Here is a 21496-nt window from a genome sequence, read left to right on the forward strand (position 1 = left end):
ATACTATTTCTTTTGTACCTAATCTATTTCACTGATGCACTTCTCTATTTCTTCGCCAGTAGATAGTTTACATGAATAAAATAAAGAGATCATCAATGACTTGGGCATGTGATTGAAAAAGGTAGAAAAAGAACAATTTAAAATCTCCAATTAAATGCCAAATTAGAAATTCTGAAAATCAAAAGAGAGATTAATAACATTGAAAGAAAACTATTAAACTGATAAATAAAACAGTTGGGTTTATGAAAAAAACAATAAATTGATAAACCTTTGGTTAATTTGATTAAAAAAATAAAGAAAACCAAAATACCAATATCAAAAATGAAGAGGATGAACTCACCAACAACAAAAGTAAATTAAAGTAATAATTTGGAACTATTTTGCCCAGCTATATTCCAGTATTTCTGACAATATATTTATCCTGTTTTTTTATTTTTGTTTTTCATTTTACAACACAAATTATATGAAAATATATTTGACATGATTATACATGTATACCCTTTATCAAATTAAAAGGGAGGGGGAGGGAGGGTTGGATGGTAAAAGAACGTGGAACTCAAAATCTTACAAAATAAATGAACGTTAAAAACTATCTTTACATAAAAATGGAAAAAACACACACACAAAAAAGAAAGAGGTTTCTAAATTACCATGGGAGGGCGGGGGAAAGAAATCAAGCCTTCTAATTTCAAATTCAAATCTTTTTCCCTGCATCATTATATAAGAATTCATTTGACTATCCTGTTCTCTTCTTTCACTGGAACATGTTTTGACTTTGAGAAAATGGTTCAGCACTGTCTTTCTAACCTGGTCTGTTGCTACATTTTAGAAAGGACAGAAATAATGTCAAATATCTATAGAACTTGATGACCAGGTTTGAGGGGAATGGAATGAATGCTGGTTATAGCCGAAACAATAAAAAGAAGCCAAAAAGAATGTTTAGCCTAGAGAAGTGATTCCCTAGAGAAATGTGATAGCTATCACATAGATATTTTAAGCATTGTCAGCTATAAGAAATATTAGACTTTTTTTGTATGTGACTACAGTGGATAGGAATATTAGCAAATATTAGCAATATTAGCAATAGTTGAATGTAAGAAAACTTTATAGCTATTAGAACTGTTCAGAAATGGAATAGGCTAGTTTAGGAAGGTATTAGAATCAGGGTGACCATTTTTCAGGTACTTTGGAGAAGGGATTTCTCATTCAGATATGGATGGATGATACGTTTGAAGTTTCTTCCAATTTAGAGATTACATATAAATGATTTCACAGTACTTTTAATCTAATAGATTACATGATTGTAAGGAGAAGAGACAGTTTATGAGAGTGACAAAGGCAACATGTGGTACAGAATGCTGAACTGATTACAGACTCATCCTCTCCAATGTAAATATTCACATTCAATTGAAGTGACAGTCCTAAGGCAAAATGACTACTAAGAAGAATTAATATCAAGTGATTAGTGTATATCTGACAGCAAAAGTTTGTTGCTAACTTGGAGGGAAAACTGAACCAACACACAGTTGGCAACAGTGGAGCAGAAAATGAGTTGGGCAGCTTTTAGAGATGTATTTTATAGCACTGCATATGTTCATCTGGGCCAGAACACTTGATGGGGAAATACAGAAGCTGCTAAATGAAAAATGAGAACTCCCCAGGGTTTACCAGCTGGAAAGTTCACCCATTTCCAAGAAGACAGCATTTAATTGCATCAAAAGTACAAATGAAGCTTAGAGAGATGTAGGACTCTCAGCTTAGTAAAAAAAAAAAAGGCAGATGAAATTCAGTTTTATTCAAACCAAAGTTCTTTTTTGATACTCTGAAGGCTGTTTATGGGCCAAAGACCTGTGGTGCATCTCAACTACTCAGTGCTGATGGACCTACATTGATTAATGATAGGAACATGATCCTAGAGAGATAGGCTGAACACTTCCATAGTGTTTTTAACAGAACATCATCAATTAATGTAGATTCTATTAACCATTTACCTCAAGTTGAAGTCAGTCAGTCCCTAGCTGAAGTTCCAACTGAAGAAGAGGCTTTGAATGCCATTAGGCTCCTTTCAAGTGGCAAAGTACCTGGTTCTGATTCTATTCCAGCTAAGAGTCACAAGGTGGGGTCCATCGCTCATCCAAAAACTGATTGAGGGGCGGCTAGATGGCGTAGTGGATAAAGCACCGGCCTTGGAGTCAGGAGTACCTGGGTTCAAATCTGGTCTCGGACACTTAATAATTACCTAGCTGTGTGGCCTTGGGCAAGCCACTTAACCCTGTTTACCTTACAAAAAAAAAAGAACCCTAAAAAAAACTGATTGAAATTTTCCAGATTATATGGCACGAAGAGGTTATCCCCCAAGAATTAAAGGATGCCTTCATCATCCATCTCTATAAAGGTAAAGGAAATAGATTGTCCTGTGACAATGACAGAAGTATTTCTTTTTTGGTCATTGCGGGTAAGACTATTGCTAGAATCCTTCTCAATAGGCTGACCTGTCACCTGGAGGATGGTCACCTTCCTGAGAGCCAGTGTGACTTCAGAAAGGATTGAGGAACAGTCAATATGGTGTTTGCTGCTCGATAACTCCAGGAAAAATTCCAAAAACTGAACAGAGGTCTGTATACAATGTTTGTAGATCTGACCAAGGCCCTTGATACTGTCAATCATGAAGGTTTGTGGAAAATTGTCAAAATTTTGTTGCCTGGAGAATTTTGTCAGTATTGTACATCAGCTTCATGACAGTGTGCATACCCAGGTTCTGGGTAATGAATAATGCTCTTGAAATTTCGTAGTCACCATTGGAGTGGGGGAAAAAAAGGGTCCTTGCTCTCATACTTTTTAGCATGATGTTTTCAGCCATATTATCAAACCAGCTTCACTGAGGATGAACATGGCCTCAAGATCAGTTACCACACTGACAGCAAATTCTTCAATTTGAAAAGTCTACAAGCCAAGACCAAAGTGGAGGGAGTGTTGTTGTATGATCTTCTGTTTGCAGATGACTGTGCTCTCAATGCAGCCTCTGAAACTTAAGATTCAGCAAAGTAGGAATCGATTCTCTGATGCTTGTGTTTATTTTGATCTAACAATTAAGAAGAAAACACAGGTGCACCATCAGCCAGCACCACACCATCCATTTGTGAAACCATTGGTTACAACAAATGGAAAAGTTTTGAGTACTGTGAACAAGTTCACTTATCCTTGGCAGCATCTTTTCTAAGGAGGTACACACTGACATTGAGGTTGACAAATGCATTGCCAGAGCTAGCTCAGTATTTAGGAGTCTCCAGTCTTCAGAAAATATTGTGCTGTCTATATACCTGTGTAACCTGGATAGCCTACCAGCACCAGGTCAGGAAATTGAATTGCTTCCATTTAAATTGTCTTAAGAAGATTCTGAAGATCACCTGGCAGGAGAAAAGATACCAGAGGTCCTTTCTCAAGTTAAACTGAGATCCTTTCTCAAGCTAAACTGCCTAGCATTACAACATTACTATAAAGAGTACAACCACGATGGGCTGGACACGTTATTAGAATGCCAGATGTATGTTTGCCAAAAAAGCTATTTTATGGAGAACTCACATAGGGCAAGTGCTCACAAGAGGATCAGAAGAAGTGATACCGGCACACCTTGTATCTCTTAAGAACTTTAGAATTGATTGTACAGCATGTGAGACACTGGCACAGGAGTACCCAGCATGGTGTATCCTCTTGAAGCACTTCAAAGGAAATGTGACCTATGTAAGTCTAGAGTAAGCAATCCAGGTGTTCACATAGTCCTGACCTGTGGTAGAACATTCCAAGCTTGATCAGCTATAGTCAGATACATTGTAATTTGTCTCAAACATAGTGATATCATTTTGATCTTCTTTGATAATGAAGGACAAAAACCAAACTCACCAACTCCTTTTAATCTAGATTGCCATAGTTTTACCGTGTTAATGTTTTATCCTAACTTTTTTTTCCCTCATCTATGGAATAGATTTTTCCTTTTTCTTTCTTTAATCCTCCTGTATTTAGAACCATAAACTCTCTCTAGATGGGAGAGTATTCTTTATGAGTCCTTCAGAGTTTTTGGGGGGAGTCGTTCACAACTGATCTTCCTACAATAATAACAATATATTCAGTACTGCATCTGTTCATGTAAGTCTTTCCAGGTTTTACTGAGAGCATCTTGTTCATCATTTCTTATAACTGATAGCATTCCATCATAATCGCATACCACACAATCACATAGCCATTCCCCAACTGATGGACATCTCAATTTCTAGTTCCTTGCCCCAAAGAAAGAGCTACTGTAAATATTTTTCTTTTCTTTTTCTTTTTTTTAGGTTTTTACAAGGCAGTGGGATTAAGTGGCTTGCTCAAGGCCACACAGCTAGGTAATTATTTATTAAGTGTCTGAGACCGGATTTGAACTCAGGTACTCCTGACTCCAGGGCGGGTGTTCTATCCACTGTGCCACCTAGCTGCCCCCTGCTGTAAATATTTTTAAACAATAAACATTTTCCTTCCCATTTTTTTTTTCATCTCTTCTGGAATACAGACATAGTAGTGACATTGCTTGGTCAAAGGGTATGCATAGTTTTATAGCCCTTTAGGCTTAGTTACAAATTTCTTTACAGAATGGATGAATCATTTCACAACTCCTCCAGTATAGTGCATTAATGTCTCTCTTCTTCTCTATATCCCCTCCAACATTTGGCATTTTCCCTTTCTGTCCTATTAACAAATCTAATAGATATATGATAGTATCTCAGAATTGTTTTAATTTGCATTTCTCCAATCCATAGTGATTTAGAACTTTTTTTTAATGACCATAGATAGCACTGATAAACCTCATCTGAAAACTGTTCTTTTGATTATTTTTCAATTGGGGAATGGCTCTTTTCTAAAAAAAATAAATTTGACTCAGTTCTCTATTGTTTGAGAAATGAGGCCTTTATCAGAGAAACTTGTTTCAATATTTCTTTCCTCAGTTACTATTGCTAACTGCATTTCCCTCCATTCTGTTTCTCCTACCCCTATTTATTCTATTCTTTCTTTCCTGTCACCTTGTTCCTCCTCAAAAGTGTTTTGCTTATAACTACTCCCTCCCATAAAATCTGCCCTCCCTTCCATTATAATGCCCCCCTCCTCCTCCATCCCCTTCCCCTCCTAGTTTCTTCTAGGGTAAGATAGATTTCTCTACCCAATTGAGTGTGTATATTATTCCCTCTCTGAACCAATTGTGATGAGAGTAAGGCTCACTCACTTCCTCTCACCTCCCCTCTCTTCCACTCCAGTGCAAAACCTTTCTTACCTCTTTCATGTGAATTAGCTTACCCCACTCTGCTTTCCTTTTTCCCTTTCTTCCAGTACATTCCTCTCACTCCCCTTAACACCATCTTCTTTTAATGTTTTTTTCAAGGCAAATGGGGTTAAGTGACTTGCCCAAGGCCACACAGCTAGGTAATTATTAAGTGTCTGAGACCAGATTTGAACCCAGGTACTACTGACTCCAGGGCTTTATCCACTACACCACCTAGCCACCCCTTCTTTTAATATGTTAAAAAAGATTATCCAACTCACACCTATGCCCTGGCTCTCTCTTTCTCTCTCTCTCTCTCTCTCTCTCTCTCTCTCGCTCTCTCATATATATGTATGTATGTATGTATGTATACACTCTAATTACCCTAATAAATGAGAAAATTTATATGAGTTATCATTATCATTTTCTCATGTAGGAATATAAACAGTTCAACATCATTTCCTTTTCCTGTTTAACCATTTTATGTTTCACTTGAATCTTGTGTATCTGTTTTTCTGTTCAGTTTTGATCTTTTCATCAGAAAAGCTGGAAAATCCCCCATTTCATTGAATGTCCATCTTTTAAAAAAAAGAGGATGCTGTTTTTCTGGGTAGTTGATAATTGGTTGTAATCCAAACTCTCTTTAGCAAATACCTCCTAAAATGTCATATTCAATCCTTTAATGTACAAAGCTGCTGAATCTTGTATTATCCTGACTTGTGGCTCCAACAATAATTGAATCATTATTTCTTTCTGATTGTTTGCAATATTTTCTCCTTAATCTGGGAGCTCTGAAATTTGACTCTAACATCAATCCTGGCAGTTTTCAGTTTGGGATCTCTTTCAGGTGGCAATAGGTGGATTCTTATCCTATATAACCTTCTGGTTCTAGAATATCAGGTACTTTTCCTTGATAATTTCTTGATGATATTTAGGTTCCTTTTTTGATCATGACTTTAAGCTAGTCCAATAATTTTTAAATTATCTCTCTTGAATCTATTTTCCAAGTCAGTTGGTTTTTCCAATGAAATATTTCACATTGTCCTTTAGTTTTTAATTCTTTTGGTTTTGCTTTTTTTTTGATTTCTCACAAAATTATCAACTTCACTTTGCTCAGTTCTATAGTTTAAGTAATTATTTTCTTCAGTGAGCTTTTGATACCTCACTTTCCATTTGGCTAGTTCTGCATTTTAAGGCATTCTTTTTCTGAATGGCTTTTTTTGGTACCTGTTTTTTCCATTTGGCCTAGTCTGGTTTTTAAGATGTTATTTTCTTTCAGTATTTCTTGGTGTCTTCTTCACTAAGCTGCTGACTCATTTTTCTTGATTTTCCTGCATTACTCTCATTTCTCTTTCACTATTTCTTCTGCCCTCCCTTACTTGATATTTAAAATCCTTTTTGAGCCTCTTACATTCTTATTTTTCTTGGAGTCTTGGGATGTAGGAACTTTCATTTTGTTATCTTCTTCAGAGTGTTTTTGATCATCCTTATCACCATAGTAACTTTCTAGGGTTGTATTTTTTTTTTGTTCTGTTGTTTGCTCATTTCTCCAGCCTAGGACTTGATTTTAACTCTAAAGGTATCTGCTTCCAAGATAGAAGTGCATTGTTCCAAGCTTTGGGGGTTTTTTGGCAGCTGTTTTCTGAAGTATTTCTGAAATATTTCTAGGGCCCTGCAAGTTTTCAGTTCTTCCTAAATAGTGTAATCTAAGGAGAGGTTTTTCCTGCTCTCCTGGCTTTTGCTTTGGTCTCTGGGTGACCACAAGTACTCCTTTCTGCCCTGGAACTGTGTGGAAGGTTTTGGCTCCCTTGCAGCAGCAAGTTCTATTGTGCTACTGATCCTCCTCTTCCTGGGATTATGATCCAGATTCATGTTTGGGCAGAATCACAGAATCCTGCCCCAGTGTAGCAGTAATCTCCTGTAATTTCCTTCTGAAACCCCTACCATCAGTGGGCCCCGAGTTCTGGAAGCAGCTACTGTCACTGCTGATTTAGTGTCTCCCAAGAACTGCTTCTGGGTCATTGGGGCCAGTTCTGCATTGGATTGTACTCCACTCTCAACCAGGTGCAACATACTTTTCTTGCTGACCTTCTAGTTGTCTTTGGCAGTCTTTGGACTGAAGCATTTAGAAACTGGCCATTACTGCCACTAACGCAGTTTACTAGCTGATCTTCCAAGTTGTCTTGGGCTGCAAAATTGTTTTACTTCATCCTTTTGTGAGTTCTTCAACTCTAGAATTTGTTTAGTGGCATTATTTAGAGATATTTAGAGGACTTTGGGAGAGAACTCAGGTGAGCCGTTCCTGTCTTTATGCCTGCATCATGGCTCCTACTATTTAGTGTTTTTATTCTAAAATTAACCAAGGGAGGAGTAGGGCAGCCAAGGTGGTGTGGGAGTGAAGTGGCTCCAGCTATTCAGGAAAAGACTGCGAGGTGCCTGGGTCGGAGCAGCCAAGTAGCTTCCAGACCTCTTGACCCAGGAATTGCCAAGGGCAATTGGGAAGCTCAGCAGGAAGACTGGCCACACTGGAGTGGGAATGGGGCCTAGGCCAATACAGGCTTCACCACAGACTTGGCCCAGGGAATCCCATGAAGGCCTGGGAGGCACCCGCATCTGCTTCCACAGTCTTCAGTCCACAGATGGTAAGGGAGTGGGGGGAAATTGCAGAGCTTTATTTACTATCTATCCCTAAGGCAGGACTCTGTGACTTTGCCCATTCTCAGATCCAGGTCCTAGTCTGGGACTCCAGTCCCAGGAAAAGGAGCTTTACTAACATAGCAGAACAGGTATTCTCCTCCTCATGTCTCCAGGGCAGAGGGGGAGTGCTTATGGTCATCCACAGAGCAGAGCACAGGCCAGTGGAGCAGTCAGAGCCTCTCATAAGACATTGGACGAATCGAGAACTTTCGGGTTCTTACAATTGTCCCTGAAAACAGCTGTAAAAAAACTCTCAAAAGCTTGGGACATTGCATCCTCCACCCTGGAAGCAGAGCCTTACCTTAATAAAGAGTTCAAATGAAGGCATAGGTTGGGGAAATGAGCAAACAGCAGAAGAAAATAAATCTGACCATATACAATTACTTTGTTACTATGGAAGATCAATTTACACGCTCAGAAGATAACAAGGTCAAAGCTTCTGTATCCAAAGCCTCCAAGAAAATAATGAATTAGTCTTAATCTTTGGAAGAGCTCAAAAAAGATTTTGAAATGTTGGAAGGGATGTGGGAAATCTGGGACACTAATACATTGTTGGTGGAGCTATGAACTTATCCAGCCTTTCTGGAGAGCAATCTGGAATTATGCCCAAAAGGCAATAAAAATGTGCATACCCCTTGATCCAGCAATACCACTATAGCGTCTATACCCTGAAGAGATTATATATAAAAGGGTAAAAACATAACTTGTGCAAAAATATTCATAGCAGCCCTGTTTGTGGTAACAAAGAATTGGAAATCAAATGAATGTCCATCATTTGGGGAATGGCTGAACAAATTGTGGTGTATGTATGTTATGGAACACTATTGTTCTATTAGAAACTAAGAAGGATGGGAATTCAGAGAAGCCTAGAAAGACTTGCATGAACTAATGATGAGTGAGATGAGCAGAATCAGAAGAACACTGTACACCCTAATGGCATCATGGGGGTGATGATCAGTCTTATTGGACTTGCTCACTCCATCAGTGTAATAATCAGGGAAAATTTTAGAGCACCTGTGATGGAGAATACCATCTGTACCCAGAGAAAGAATTGTGGAATTTAAACAAAGACCAAAGTCTATAACCTTCAGTTTTTGTTATAAAAGTCTCTTATGTACTACATAATTTTGCTATCTCTAATATTTTATTTTCTCCTCAAGGATATGATTTCTCACCCAATACATTACATTTTTATCAACGTATAGCCTGGAAACAATGTAAAAATTACCAGACTGCCTTCTATTGGGGGATAGGGGAGGGAAGGAGGGGGAGGAAAAGATTGTAAAATTCAAAATCTTACAGAAAATGATGGGTAGAAATTACTATTGTATGTAATTGAAACACAAATAAAATATTAATTAAAAAGATTTTGAAATCAAGTAAGGGAGGTAAAGGAAAAATTTGGAAGAGAAATGAGAGCAATGTGGGAAAATCATGAAAACCAAGACAGTAGCTTGATGAAGGAATTATCAAAAAATACTGAAGAAAGTAACATCTTAAAAAAACCAGATTAGGCCAAAATGGGAAAAACTGTTCAAAACACCAATGTGGAGAATTCCTTAAAAAGCAGAATTGGCCAAAAAGAGATTAAAAAAAAACCTCTCTGAAGAAAATAATCCCTTCAAATGTAGGGTGGAGATGGCTAGGTGGTGCAGTGGATAGAGCACCAGCCCTGGAGTCAGGAGGACCTGAGTTCAAATCCAGCCTCAGACACTTAATAATTACCTAGCTGTGTGACCTTGGGCAAGCCACTTAACCCCATTGCCTTGCAAAAACAAAAACAAAAAACCCCCAACAAACCCAAATGTAGGATGGAGCTAAGGGAAGCTGATGACTTTGTGAGAAATCAAGAAATAATAAAGCAACACTAAAAGAATGAATAACTAGAAGAAAATGTGAAATATCTAATTGGAAAAACCACTGATCTGGAAAACAGATCCAGGAGAAATAATATAAGAATTATTAGACTACCCCAAATTAAATATATAGTTTCTTACAATAGTCTTCTTACAACAGATTATATTGAATAAATTTCTAATGTTTTCTTAATGACTCATTAACATTATCATAAACATTTTGTTATTGAAAGAAATTACTGTGTTGGTGGAAGATTTAACTTAATGTCCTCCAAGATTGTTTCTGATTCTTAGGAATTTACAAAGCTATTGTTTGAATTTGAGAAATATGATAAGTGGGTCATAAAATTATAGTATTCATTGATATGTCATTGATATGGCATGAGGGCTACCTTCAGCATGATGTATAAAATGTCTTTAGAATCTGTTAAAGTTAATGAGTCTTCTTCCCAGCTTCACACAGTGTAGTGATTTCTAATAACTGCAATTTCAAGGAAAGTAAAGTGTTGAGTTATTGGGTGGTGCTTAAGCTCTGGATTGCAAAACCATTTCATCATCTAGCTGCTGTTTGAAGGCCTGGAGCTCTCGTCTGTTGTCTTAGTGTCTGTTGTGACAACAGTCTCTGTCACGGCTTCTAATCTCTAATGCTTTTGTTTTTGCTCTAAGTTGTTTTTCCAGTCCTCCAGCTTTTCTCTTATCTTAGTCTTTTATTATTCACTTCCCCATCCTTTTTGTATTTTAGGTAAAAATGCTAATTTTTATAGACAATGTCAGATTATTAGTGTTTTCCTTTCAGGTCTGATGCAGCAAATGTAATCTTTATATTTGTTATTTGTGATTAATCTTTAGAGGTTCTATTTTTTCTTCAAAAGACATTTTTCAGCTTACCTCCAGGTTATTTATTAATAATTATTTCCTGTCCTGGAGGATGTTGAAAGACTGATTTCCAGACACATAAGAGTTTAACTAAAAAATAGACTCTTTAATGTAAAACTGATTTTTGATCACTATGTTCATCTGCTTGTATGTGATTAGATTTTGACAGTTATTTTTTTTTCTTTTCCTCGCCAAGAATGATAAAATATTGGAACAGCAACTTCTTGTTAACCAACTGAATGAAGAACTCATGAAGCTTAACATGTCCATAGCCTCTGTTTCCAAGGGAACTTGTGGAGATGGACCAGATAACAAGATGTCAGAAAAGAGGCCATATACTGTGCCACTTGATAACAGTTTTGGACACTATGTTTATGTCCCAACATGGCCAGAGGCCCGAAAGGTAAAGTCTGAATATGTTTCTTACCTTTAACCATATATTCTTTGTGTGTATATAATATACATAGATAAATAACTTTTTACATATCAATCTTACATGCCCATGTAAGAATATAAATTCATTTATATATGTATATATACATATATATTTATTGCATATATATATTATCCCTTATGTTCAAAACATGCTGTAAAGGCTTTAATATCTATTTGTAACAAGAAATGGGGTTGCTCATGTAATGATATTGAGGGATGATAAGTAGCCCCATGTATTGCCTGCCCCTGATATCCATAAAATGTAAAAAACAAAAACAAAAACCTGGAATAAAACCTCTAGGATCATATTGTATATAGATTATCTATAAAGGGTCAATTGAAGAACATGGATAAAAACTGCACAAGATGAAGTGTGGGTTTTGTTTTGCACCAGAGAAGCAATGCCTATATTGATGAACACAAAGATATTCTCAATTACATATAGTCTGTATAGTATAATAGTGGTATTATACACCTTCTAGATTTTTACTTTAAATGATAAACTTTCAAATTAAGTTAATGCCTCTAATTTATTAATGAGACAGATGAAAAGCCTGAGAGGCAGAGTTTCTGGGTAATTTAATTATCAATTTATAATTAGATTTGCTGATAATTAACAAGTTGATGGTCAGAAAAATTAACAAGTTGATGGTCAGTGGTTTGTCAGAATAACTAAGGAATAACCTTTGGAGATCCTTGAATGCATAAATACCTTTAGAAATGGAGGTGTCTCTGACAGGTGAAAAATCATGTGACTGGTGAACCAATTAATGAGTGCATAGACATATTAATGAGGAGGAGGTGGGCTACAAGTCTTCAGCTCCTCCTTCTGAGGACATGATTTAATTATGTGACAGAGCTGCTTCCAATAATTTGGAAAAAGGAATTCATCTCTACCCAGACCATATTGGTTGGTTTTTCTCCTTCATAAACTGGGTTCCCCTAAAATTTAAATGAAGGGATACAGTAACACAGACTTAGGACAAAAATTCACTTGGATTAGATTCTGTTGTAATTGGGATGAGGTTCCAGGATCAAAGAGCATATAATTCAAGGATTTGGGTATGCTTGATCTGTTAGCGGTGTCTTTTAGAGACTGACTAACTGACCTTCAGGGACTGGAACCTGAATGAGGAAATAAAAAAGCAAACTCTGGATCCTGATTTAATAAATAGTTACTAATAAATTATACTTTTAAGTTTAAAAAATTTTGGGAGGAAAATAGAAATTAAAACAAATATCTAAAGGAATCATTAGATTTAATACCTTTGAGTTTCCATGGATGAAAAGTTGACCTCTGCTTTTCCATTTTCAGAATCCTTTAGGCATCCTGTGTTTTCATTCATTTTTTTACTTTTTTTTTACCTTTTTTTACCCCTTTTGATAGAGATAAAAGTTGCCATACTTGGAAATATTTAATCCTATTTGGAAAGAGCAATAATTTTTGAGTCAGAAATCCTGACGATAAAATCCCATCCTGATATAATTTTGTGTCTGTGAGCAAGTCTCTTAATCTTATGGCCTCAGTTTACTTAGCTATAAAATGACCTCTAATAATCCTATTAGTGTTCTAAAATAATATTTGTATACCGTTAATTCATTCACAGTTGATTATCAAAACCATATATAATCAATACTTTGATTTGTCATTTTTTGTTTAACTATAATGAAAGCCTGCTTATTTTATATAAATATGTCTGTAACTTTAAGTAGTTATTATCCTTCACAATAGTAACATACCAGCTTTGAATTGATCATTTGTTTTTCCATGCTGCAGATATTGCTTATGTTATGTGTTGCCTTTAACTTCAGATCAAATGATGTTTAATTTATTTATGTTGAAGAAGACAGGGAAGTTGACAAATTAACAGGGATGATTCCCTCTAGGTAAATCTACCTTGAAAACAAAAGATAAACAATATAAATAATAATAAAATGAATTTTAAGACTTAGTAAATCTTAAAAATTAAACAATCATTGAAGAAGTATTCTAATGCCAAAAGAAGAGAGCAAACTGGGTAGGAGCTTGGACAAGATACCTATAAGGCTGGAAACCACAATACCTACTAAATATTATTAAACAAGTATAGGTGAGCTTATAATATTATAATAATAATGTTGTTGGGGATGGTGGGTGAATCACTCAAAAGGTCCACACAAGCCCTCCTACGTATTCACTTGATCGAGTGGTAGCCGGATTTCGAACCCGAAGTCAGATGCTTTTGGGTCATATAGAAGAGCAAGATGAAGTCCTTCATAGTGAGTTTTCTGATAACAGTGATGAAGAGGATACAGAAAATCAAGAGAAACCTGGATATCGGTATAGTAAAAATATATTTAATAGTATTACATATTAAATATATATGAATAGTACTTTTCTTCTTGTAATAGTTTTTTTTGATGACTTGTTTAAAAGAGTAACAAATACTAATATACTTTGTCCCAGAAAAGTGTTCATGTAGTTTTAAACTATTGAAGCTGCATCAGCACAAAGAATTTTCTGAGACACCCTTCTTATCATGCAGCCAGTGTGCATTGGTATATAAATGAACTTAAGCCATCACTTTTCATGAGAATCTAAAAGAAGAAAATCTCCTGAGGATCATATATGTAAATGAGATGGAATTTCACTTTTTTTTAAAAATCAAGGTTATATAACTCTCAGATTATTTAGTGGATGGTTTCTAAAACCTGATTCCTTTCCAGATGGCTTGTTATCCTTCACAAACTCATCAAAGGACTATCAGAATGCTGATAGCAAAAGGACAGTATCTTTATGTTCTATGATGAAGTAACTGTGTTGAAAAGTTACTATCTAGTGTGCATTTAACTTTTCAGCATGAGAGAAATACTTTTTCATGGTTTATCAAAAATTTTCAGTAACCTATAGTGAGTGACTGCACATCATCCTTAAAATGTAGTTGCCTATTAACTGTGTACTTTTCATATACATGTTTAGAAATATCCAGAATATGTAATTTGAAAGATTTAGTCTTAATGACAATAGCTTTCTAACTATGGTGTAACTCTCTTACTACTTTTATCAATTACATTGAACTACTTTTACAAGTTACATTGAACAACAACATTTTAAGAGTCTGCTTCACTGATAATATAAATTCTGAATATTGTTACCCTGTGTACATTTTAGTCTGATATGAATTTAATTATCAACTTTTATATTGTCCTATCATAGACCTGGCCATTGATTTTACTTTGATTTTTGTGTCTTAATCCTAAAAGAAGCAATTTTGTTTAGTCTGATTTATTCCTTTGATCTTTTTGTTGTCAAAGGTCTATTCTCTTTATTGTTTCCAATTTTAACTAATTCAGATACTTGCATTCTCTTCATTTTTATATTTCCTTTCATTTTTTGATACTAGTCTTATTTACTTCTCACAAGAGATTTTGTTGTTTTATGGAAATCAGATCCACATGATTACAATTGTAAACTTCCCAACTTTCCTATTGCCCACAGTGCTGCATATGGCATTACAAATAAGTTTTCATTAGCAATATGGGTTTTGGGGGGCGGGGATTAGAGTTAATAGGACTGGAGCTACAAATTAAAGCAAAGGAGATTTTATCTTATCAAGATCAATACTGTTCCTTCTTTGTCTTTGAACCCCCAGAACCTAGCACTGTGTCTGGCATGTAGATATTTCACAAATGTTTGCTGATTTTTGTTGATTGATTGGACCTGAGAGAGGTAGGCAGCTATTGTTTTGGAAGAGGAACAGGCATATTCTTTTTGTTTGTTTGTTTGTTTGTTTTGTTTTTGCAAGGCAATGGGGTTAAGTGGCTTGCCCAAGACCACACAGCTAGGTAATTATTAAGCATTAATTATTAAGTAATTATTAATTATTAAGGTCAGATTTGAACTCAGGTATTCCTGACTCCAGGGCTGGTGCTCTATCCACTGCATCACCAAGCCGCCCTGCACAGGCATATTCTTAATGCCATTAGGATAGTAGAACTGGTGAATCCAAATGGTGATGATATTTGTCCTTTGTTCTTGAAGGCGACCACCATGACATCAGGGAGGTGATGCTATGCCAAGCACGTAAATTGGATTTGAGTGAGGGGGTGCTGTGCTAAGTTACCAGCCTCACTTTTTTCTCCAGAGCCATCTGGGTCCAGTGGCTGGATATAGATCAGGACAAAACAGAAGATGGCCCTGGAGATGAGGCAGTCAATGTAAAGTGTAAAGGTCACATAGCTAGTAAGTGTCAAAGTATCTGAGGCAAAATTTGAACTCAGTTCCTCCTGACTCCAGGGCTGTGCTCTGTGCCTAATAGAGCTTAACCTGAAAGAAGTCACCCTTTTTAATGAAGAAATGATAATATCAAGCTAAAGTTACTCTTTAAGCTAATGCCTCCCAAACTAATTTTGGAAGCAGACCAGTATAATTAACTTGGTTAAAGTCATCTTTGTTCTTCAATGTATTTTAGAGCATCTAGAAATCTTAGATGGATTCGAAAGCCAACCTCTATTTGTTCTCTTCTGGACATGAGTGATGTTCCAAACCAAAAACAACAGATGGGTTTGCAGAGTGAGGGCCCACAATCTGCAGAAAGTTTATCAGGTAAGGATGGCATTACAACTGATGTTATGCTTTTTAAAATCTTTAATCTCCAGTTTATGAAGCACTGTTATAAAACAGGAATTCTATGATATGTTAGAAAAAGGAAAATTAAAAGGCTGGGGTTTCTGCTTAGCTTCTCCTATATGCTATCAACTCCACTTCTAATTCTCTGTTATCCCTTTTTGCCACTGATCAATACATTTTTTTTCACAGATATCATTTACATTTAGGCAGAGACCAAAATCCCTCCAGGTCAAATCTCTCAAAAGAAGAGTTTCTGTAAACATTAATTTATCTTTGGATCTTCTTTGTCTGTGATCTCCTAAGAGAAAATGTATTTCTAAAGCATTTCACTGTAACTGTTCCACTATAAGATATCTGCATTTTTCATATTTTTAAACTATTTCACAAATTTCTTTGTTGGGCAGGCCAGGACTATATCATGTTTATCTTTGTAACACTCTTAAAGGTAGTGTACTTTGTAGGTGATTGCTGAATTAACACTAAATCACTGACAATTAGAAAATAATTCTTATAATTTCATACCAGTGCTATAATTGACCTCAATCAGAGAGATTTCTTCATTAAGCCTTAATTAGGTCTATGTGCTTATTTACATCTCTGCATATTCAATTTGATTTAGCACTTTTCTTTCAAGACAATATTTTTAATATTGATTCAGTATCTATATTAAACTAGGTGATATAGTAAATCTATAATAAAATATTTTTGATCTATAGTTATATCTATATATTTTATCAAAATGACATTGATATTAATTTGTTTGTTCTATGTCATTTTCAATATAGCTTAACAATGCAACTCAACAAAAATTTATTAAGCACATCACAAAGTATAAAATACTGTGCTGGGGGGGGAATAGATTAATCTTTTGCCTTCTAGAATCTTACAGTCTGATAATGAGATATGATTTAACCAGATGCATACAAGAGAGATTGTGATAGGAGCAATGGAAAGATCCTAGCAAAGTATTAAAAAAAAATTAAAAGATCACTTTCAGATTTGGGAGTGAGTCAGAGAATGAGTGAATGAATTAGGGAAGCTTTTATTGAGTAGGTGATAACAGAGTTGTTTCTTTTCTTTTTTTTTAATTCATTCTTATTTTGTACAAATAATTTTTTTATACATTACTAAAATATTCTTGTTTAAGAGTAAACATAATACCCCCTCCCCCCCAAGAAAATATAGACCTGCATAAGCGATAAAGTAAAGGGGAGAGAAAAAAATAAAATAATAATAATAATAATAATAGGTATGGCCAGGTGGCGCAGTGGATAGAGCACTGGCCCTGGAGCCAGGAGCACCCCAGCCCAAATCTGGCCCCAGACACCCAACAATCACCCAGCTGTATGACCCCATGCAAACCACTCCAACCCCATTGCCCTATAAAAAACAAAAAATAAAAAATATCCAAAATAAAATAAAATAGTAATAATAATAGTAGGGGTGGCTGGGTGGCAGACAGATCACTGGCCCTTGAGGCAGGAGCACCCAGGTCCAAATCTCGCCTCAGACACCCAACAATCACCCAGTTGGGCGGCCCCAGGCAGGCCACCCAGTCCCATTTGCCCTGCACCACTCCCCAGAAAATAATAATAAAAAATGTGCTTCAGTCTGTGTTCCAACACTACCAGCTCTGTTGTGGGTGGATCACATTCTTTAAGATAAGTCCATCACAAAAATTACTTCTATATTTTTCCACCATTGACATTGCTGATCGTAACTCCCTCCTTTCGTATTTCGTTACTACCATGAACTATATTTTCTTTCTTCTTTCACTCTGTCTCAGCTGTAGGGTAGTTGAGTGATACAGCAGACAGACCCCTGGTCCTGGGGCCAAGAGGCCCTGAGCCCCCATACCACACCTTAGGCCCAGCATCCACCCTGCCCTATGGTCCCGGACAGGCCATCCAATCCCAGCTCTTGCAAGAAGTAAAAAAGAAAATGTGTTATATCTGACCACTGTCCCCCCATGGTCCATCCTCTCCTCCATCACTCACATCCCCCCCCTTCCCCCATTCCCCTTCTCTCTTTCTTACTCCAGATGTCTATACCCCATTGAATATATATGCTGTTTCCTCTCCTAGCCATCTCTGATGAGGGCAAAGATTCCCTTATTCCCCCTCACCTTCCCCCCTTCCATATCATTGCAATAGCTCATTGTAATAAAGAAAAATCTTATTATATCTTAGCCTATTCCTCCTCTCCTTTTTCTTTCTCCCATTACATTTCCCTTTTATCTATTCACTCCATTTTTACACCATAATATATCTTCAAATTCAATTTTCTCCTGTACTTCATCTATAAAAGCTCCTTCTACCTGCTCTATTAAATGAGAAGGTTCATATGAGTATTATCAGTGTCATTTTTCTATACAGGAATAAATGCAGTTCATCATCATTAAGTCCCTCATATTTTCCTCTTCTCCTCCACTCTCTATGCTTCACCTGAGTCCTGTATTTGAAGATCAAACCTTCTGTTCAGCTCTGGCCATTCCAACAGGAACATTTGAAATTCCCCTGGTTCATTGAAAGTCCATCTTTTTCCCTGGAAGGGGACATTCAGTTTTTCTGGGTAGTTGATTCTCGGTTGCATTCTAATCTCTTTTGCCTTCCAGAATATTATATTCCAAGCCCTACGAGCTTTTAATGTTGTTGCTGCTAAGTCCTGTGTGATTCTGACTGCAGCTCCACGATATTTGAATTGTGTCCTTCTGGTTGCTTCTAATATTTTCTCTTTGATTTAGGAGTTCTGGAACTTGGCTGTAATATTCCTGGGGGTTGTTTTTTTTGGATCCCTTTCCAGGGGAGATCAGTGGATTCTCTCAATTTCTATTTTGTCCTCTGCTTCTAGGATATCAGGGAAATTTTCCTGTAGTAATTCTTTGAAAAGGATGTCAAGGCTCTTTTCCTGGTCATGACTTTCAGGTATTCCAATAATTTTTAAATTATCTTTCCATATCTGTTGTTTTTTCAGTGAGATGTTTCACATTTTCTTCTAATTTTTCATTTTTTTGGTTTTGCAGTATTGAGTCCCGATTTCTTGTAAAATCAGCAATCTGCCTGAGTTCTGTCCTTTGTCTGAAGGGTTTGTTTTCCTCAGAGAGCTTTCTTATCTCTTTTTCCATCTGGCCAATTCTGCTTTTTAAAGTACATTCTTCTTCTCAATAACTTTTTGAACTGTTTTATCCATTTGACCTAAGCTGGTTTTTAGCATGCTATTTTCTTCAGCATTTTTTTGGATCTCCTTGACTAAGCTGCTGACTTCATTTTCATGTTTTTCCTGCATCTCTCTCATTTCTTTTTCCAATTTTTCCTCTATTTCCCTAACTTGATTTTCAAAGTCTTTTTTGAGCTCTGTCATAGCCTGAGCCCAATTTCTATTTTTCTTGGAGTCTTTAGATGCAAGAGCTTGTACTTCCTCATCTTCAAATTGAGTGTTTTATCCTTCTTGGGATCATAGGCAAAGTATTTCTCAATGGTGTTCCTCTTTTTTCTCTGCTTACTCATTTTCCCAGCCTGAGCCTGGTTTTGGGGTGCTTCCTGAGCTTTTGAGACACCCCCACAAGGATCTCAGTATGTGAGGCTCTGTCCTCCCTCCTGGTCCGTGAATGACTATAAGTGCCCCCTCTGCCATGGGGCTGAGGTGGGGGCGCCCTGCTGTTCTATGGGGGGCCTAGACTGCAGTCTGTCTCCGATCCCTCCGTAGGCTCAGCACTTATGTCCTGGGGACTTCTGCTTCCTATTCCTGGATCTGGGCTGCTGCAGCCATGCTGCTTGCTGTGTCTGAGGGCTGGGCTTCATGTGCTCGCTTTGGCAGAGGTCCCCCACTGTTCCCCCAAGTTGTGCCTGGTGCTCCCCAGGGTATAGTTCAGGAAACTGCCCTTGCTACGTGAGCCATGGCCCACAGTGCCCTGCAGCTTCCTCCGGGAGGCTGAAGGTCCTCCGCTCTGGTGGGCCACCCCTCCGACCGGTGGATCCAAGCCTTTCTGCTCTTTTCCAGGTTACCTTGGGTTGGAGAATTGCCTCACTGGATCCCTCTGTGGGTTCTGTCTCTTGAAAATGTAGTTAGAGTCCTTAGCTTATAAGTTGTTCTCCAGAGCAACTAAGAGATGGTCCTCTCCTGTCGCCATCTTGGCTCTTCCCCCAGAGTTATTTCTTAAGAGGAAAAGAATTTCTGCAGGTAAAGATAACAAACATATTATAAGGAAAAGCTTGAATACATCCATAGAGGCAGAAGAGGACAGAATAAAGTCAGGGACAGCTAGGAGTGGAGTTTAAGTTGAACATATATTGTGTAGGAAAGGGAAGAGACTGAACTAAACCTAAAAAGGTAGATAGGAGATTGTGAAGGAATGATCAGCAGAGAAATTTGTATTTTGTTCTCTAGGTCACAGGTGTCCAATTCATTGAGCTGCAAAACTCCTAAAGGCAGCTGAAAACAGATTCAAATGTTATTGGGAAATGTTTAACACAATGACTAAAAGTAAATTACAATATCGATAATTTTGAAGTGTTTAAAGTCAGTATGTACCCCTCTGGGATCCATTTCTGTTTGAGTTTGTCACCATTCCAGGCAGTATGAAGCCATTGAGAAAGTTTTTGACTGTGGGGGTTGACATAGTGATATTTGTGCCTTGGGAAGATTAACTTGGGAGCTCTTTGAAGGATGGACTGGAGAGGAAAGAGCAGAAAAACTAAGAAGCTACTTATGATCATGGTGCAATAAATTTGAGAAGAAATATTTTTTTTCCTTAAAACATCCATTCCTATTTTAAACACAATATCCTAATTTGTAGTTGAATTAAATTCCTGCCTTTCAAGATGCATTATATTGCATTAATTTCATCTGCCTTCTTACTGAACAAAGAGTCCTGCATCTCTCTAAGCTTCACTGGAACTTTACTTTTGATGCAACTAAATGTTACCTTCTTAGAAATGAATGAACTATCCTGCTGGTAAACCCTGTAGAGTTGTTGTTTTTCATTTAGCAGCTTCTGTACTTCCCTATCATTTTCATCAAACCAGTCCTTGTGTTTTCAAGTGTTCTGACTCAGATGAGCAAATGCAGTACATCATGTCTCTGAAAGCTGCCTACTCCTTTTGTGCTCCACTGTTGCCAATTGTATGTTGGCTCAGTTTTCCCCTCCAACTTAGCAACAAACTGTTCTCACTCAGAGGTACTCTAATCTCTTGACATTAATTCTTCTGATAGTCATTTTGCATTGAGGCCGGCAGTTTGGTTGAATGTGAATATTTAGCTTAGAGAGGATGAGTCTGTGTCAGTCCAGCACTGCATCACACATTGCCTTTGGTGCTCTCACCTCCTGGCTGTCTATTCTCCTTATGATCACATCGTCTAATAGATGCCAATATTTGCTACGAGGGTACATCCAGGAAGTTTTATTGTGTTTAGGTAAACAGAAGACAGTGTTTGTTATGAGAAGGTCATGAGATGCGAAAGTCTTCAGTAGTAGGTGACCATTGCTGTTGCTATTTAAAACTCCATTCCTCCCAAGGACTCCCTGCCCTGTCTGGTAATCTGAGACTGCTGTAGCATTAAAGTCACCCAGAATTAAAAGCTTTTCCTCTTTTTAGCATAGTATTGCCTTCACTCAAAATCCAGTTCATGTGCTTGTCTTGGCATCATATGATTTCATAGTCTTCTTCAAGAATGGAGGACAAACATCATCATCATTATGATATCTGCTGAGTTTTCTTGCAATGAACTGTTTGT

General features: G+C 37.0%; 1 protein-coding gene across 3 annotated transcripts in view; it reads left to right on the forward strand.

The window, feature by feature from the left end:
- KIF27 (kinesin family member 27) overlaps window positions 1-21496 on the forward strand; it is a 151669-nt gene that overhangs the window by 50356 nt on the left and 79817 nt on the right. For all 3 annotated transcript variants that reach the window (XM_074196641.1, XM_074196642.1, XM_074196643.1), the window contains 3 exons: window positions 10916-11122; window positions 13305-13474; window positions 15606-15739. In XM_074196641.1, coding sequence (XP_074052742.1) covers window positions 10916-11122; window positions 13305-13474; window positions 15606-15739 — 511 coding nt within the window. The remainder of the gene's footprint in view (window positions 1-10915; window positions 11123-13304; window positions 13475-15605; window positions 15740-21496) is intronic.

Source organism: Macrotis lagotis, chromosome 8 (assembly GCF_037893015.1).
Source record: "Macrotis lagotis isolate mMagLag1 chromosome 8, bilby.v1.9.chrom.fasta, whole genome shotgun sequence".
Lineage (NCBI taxonomy): Eukaryota > Metazoa > Chordata > Mammalia > Peramelemorphia > Peramelidae > Macrotis > Macrotis lagotis.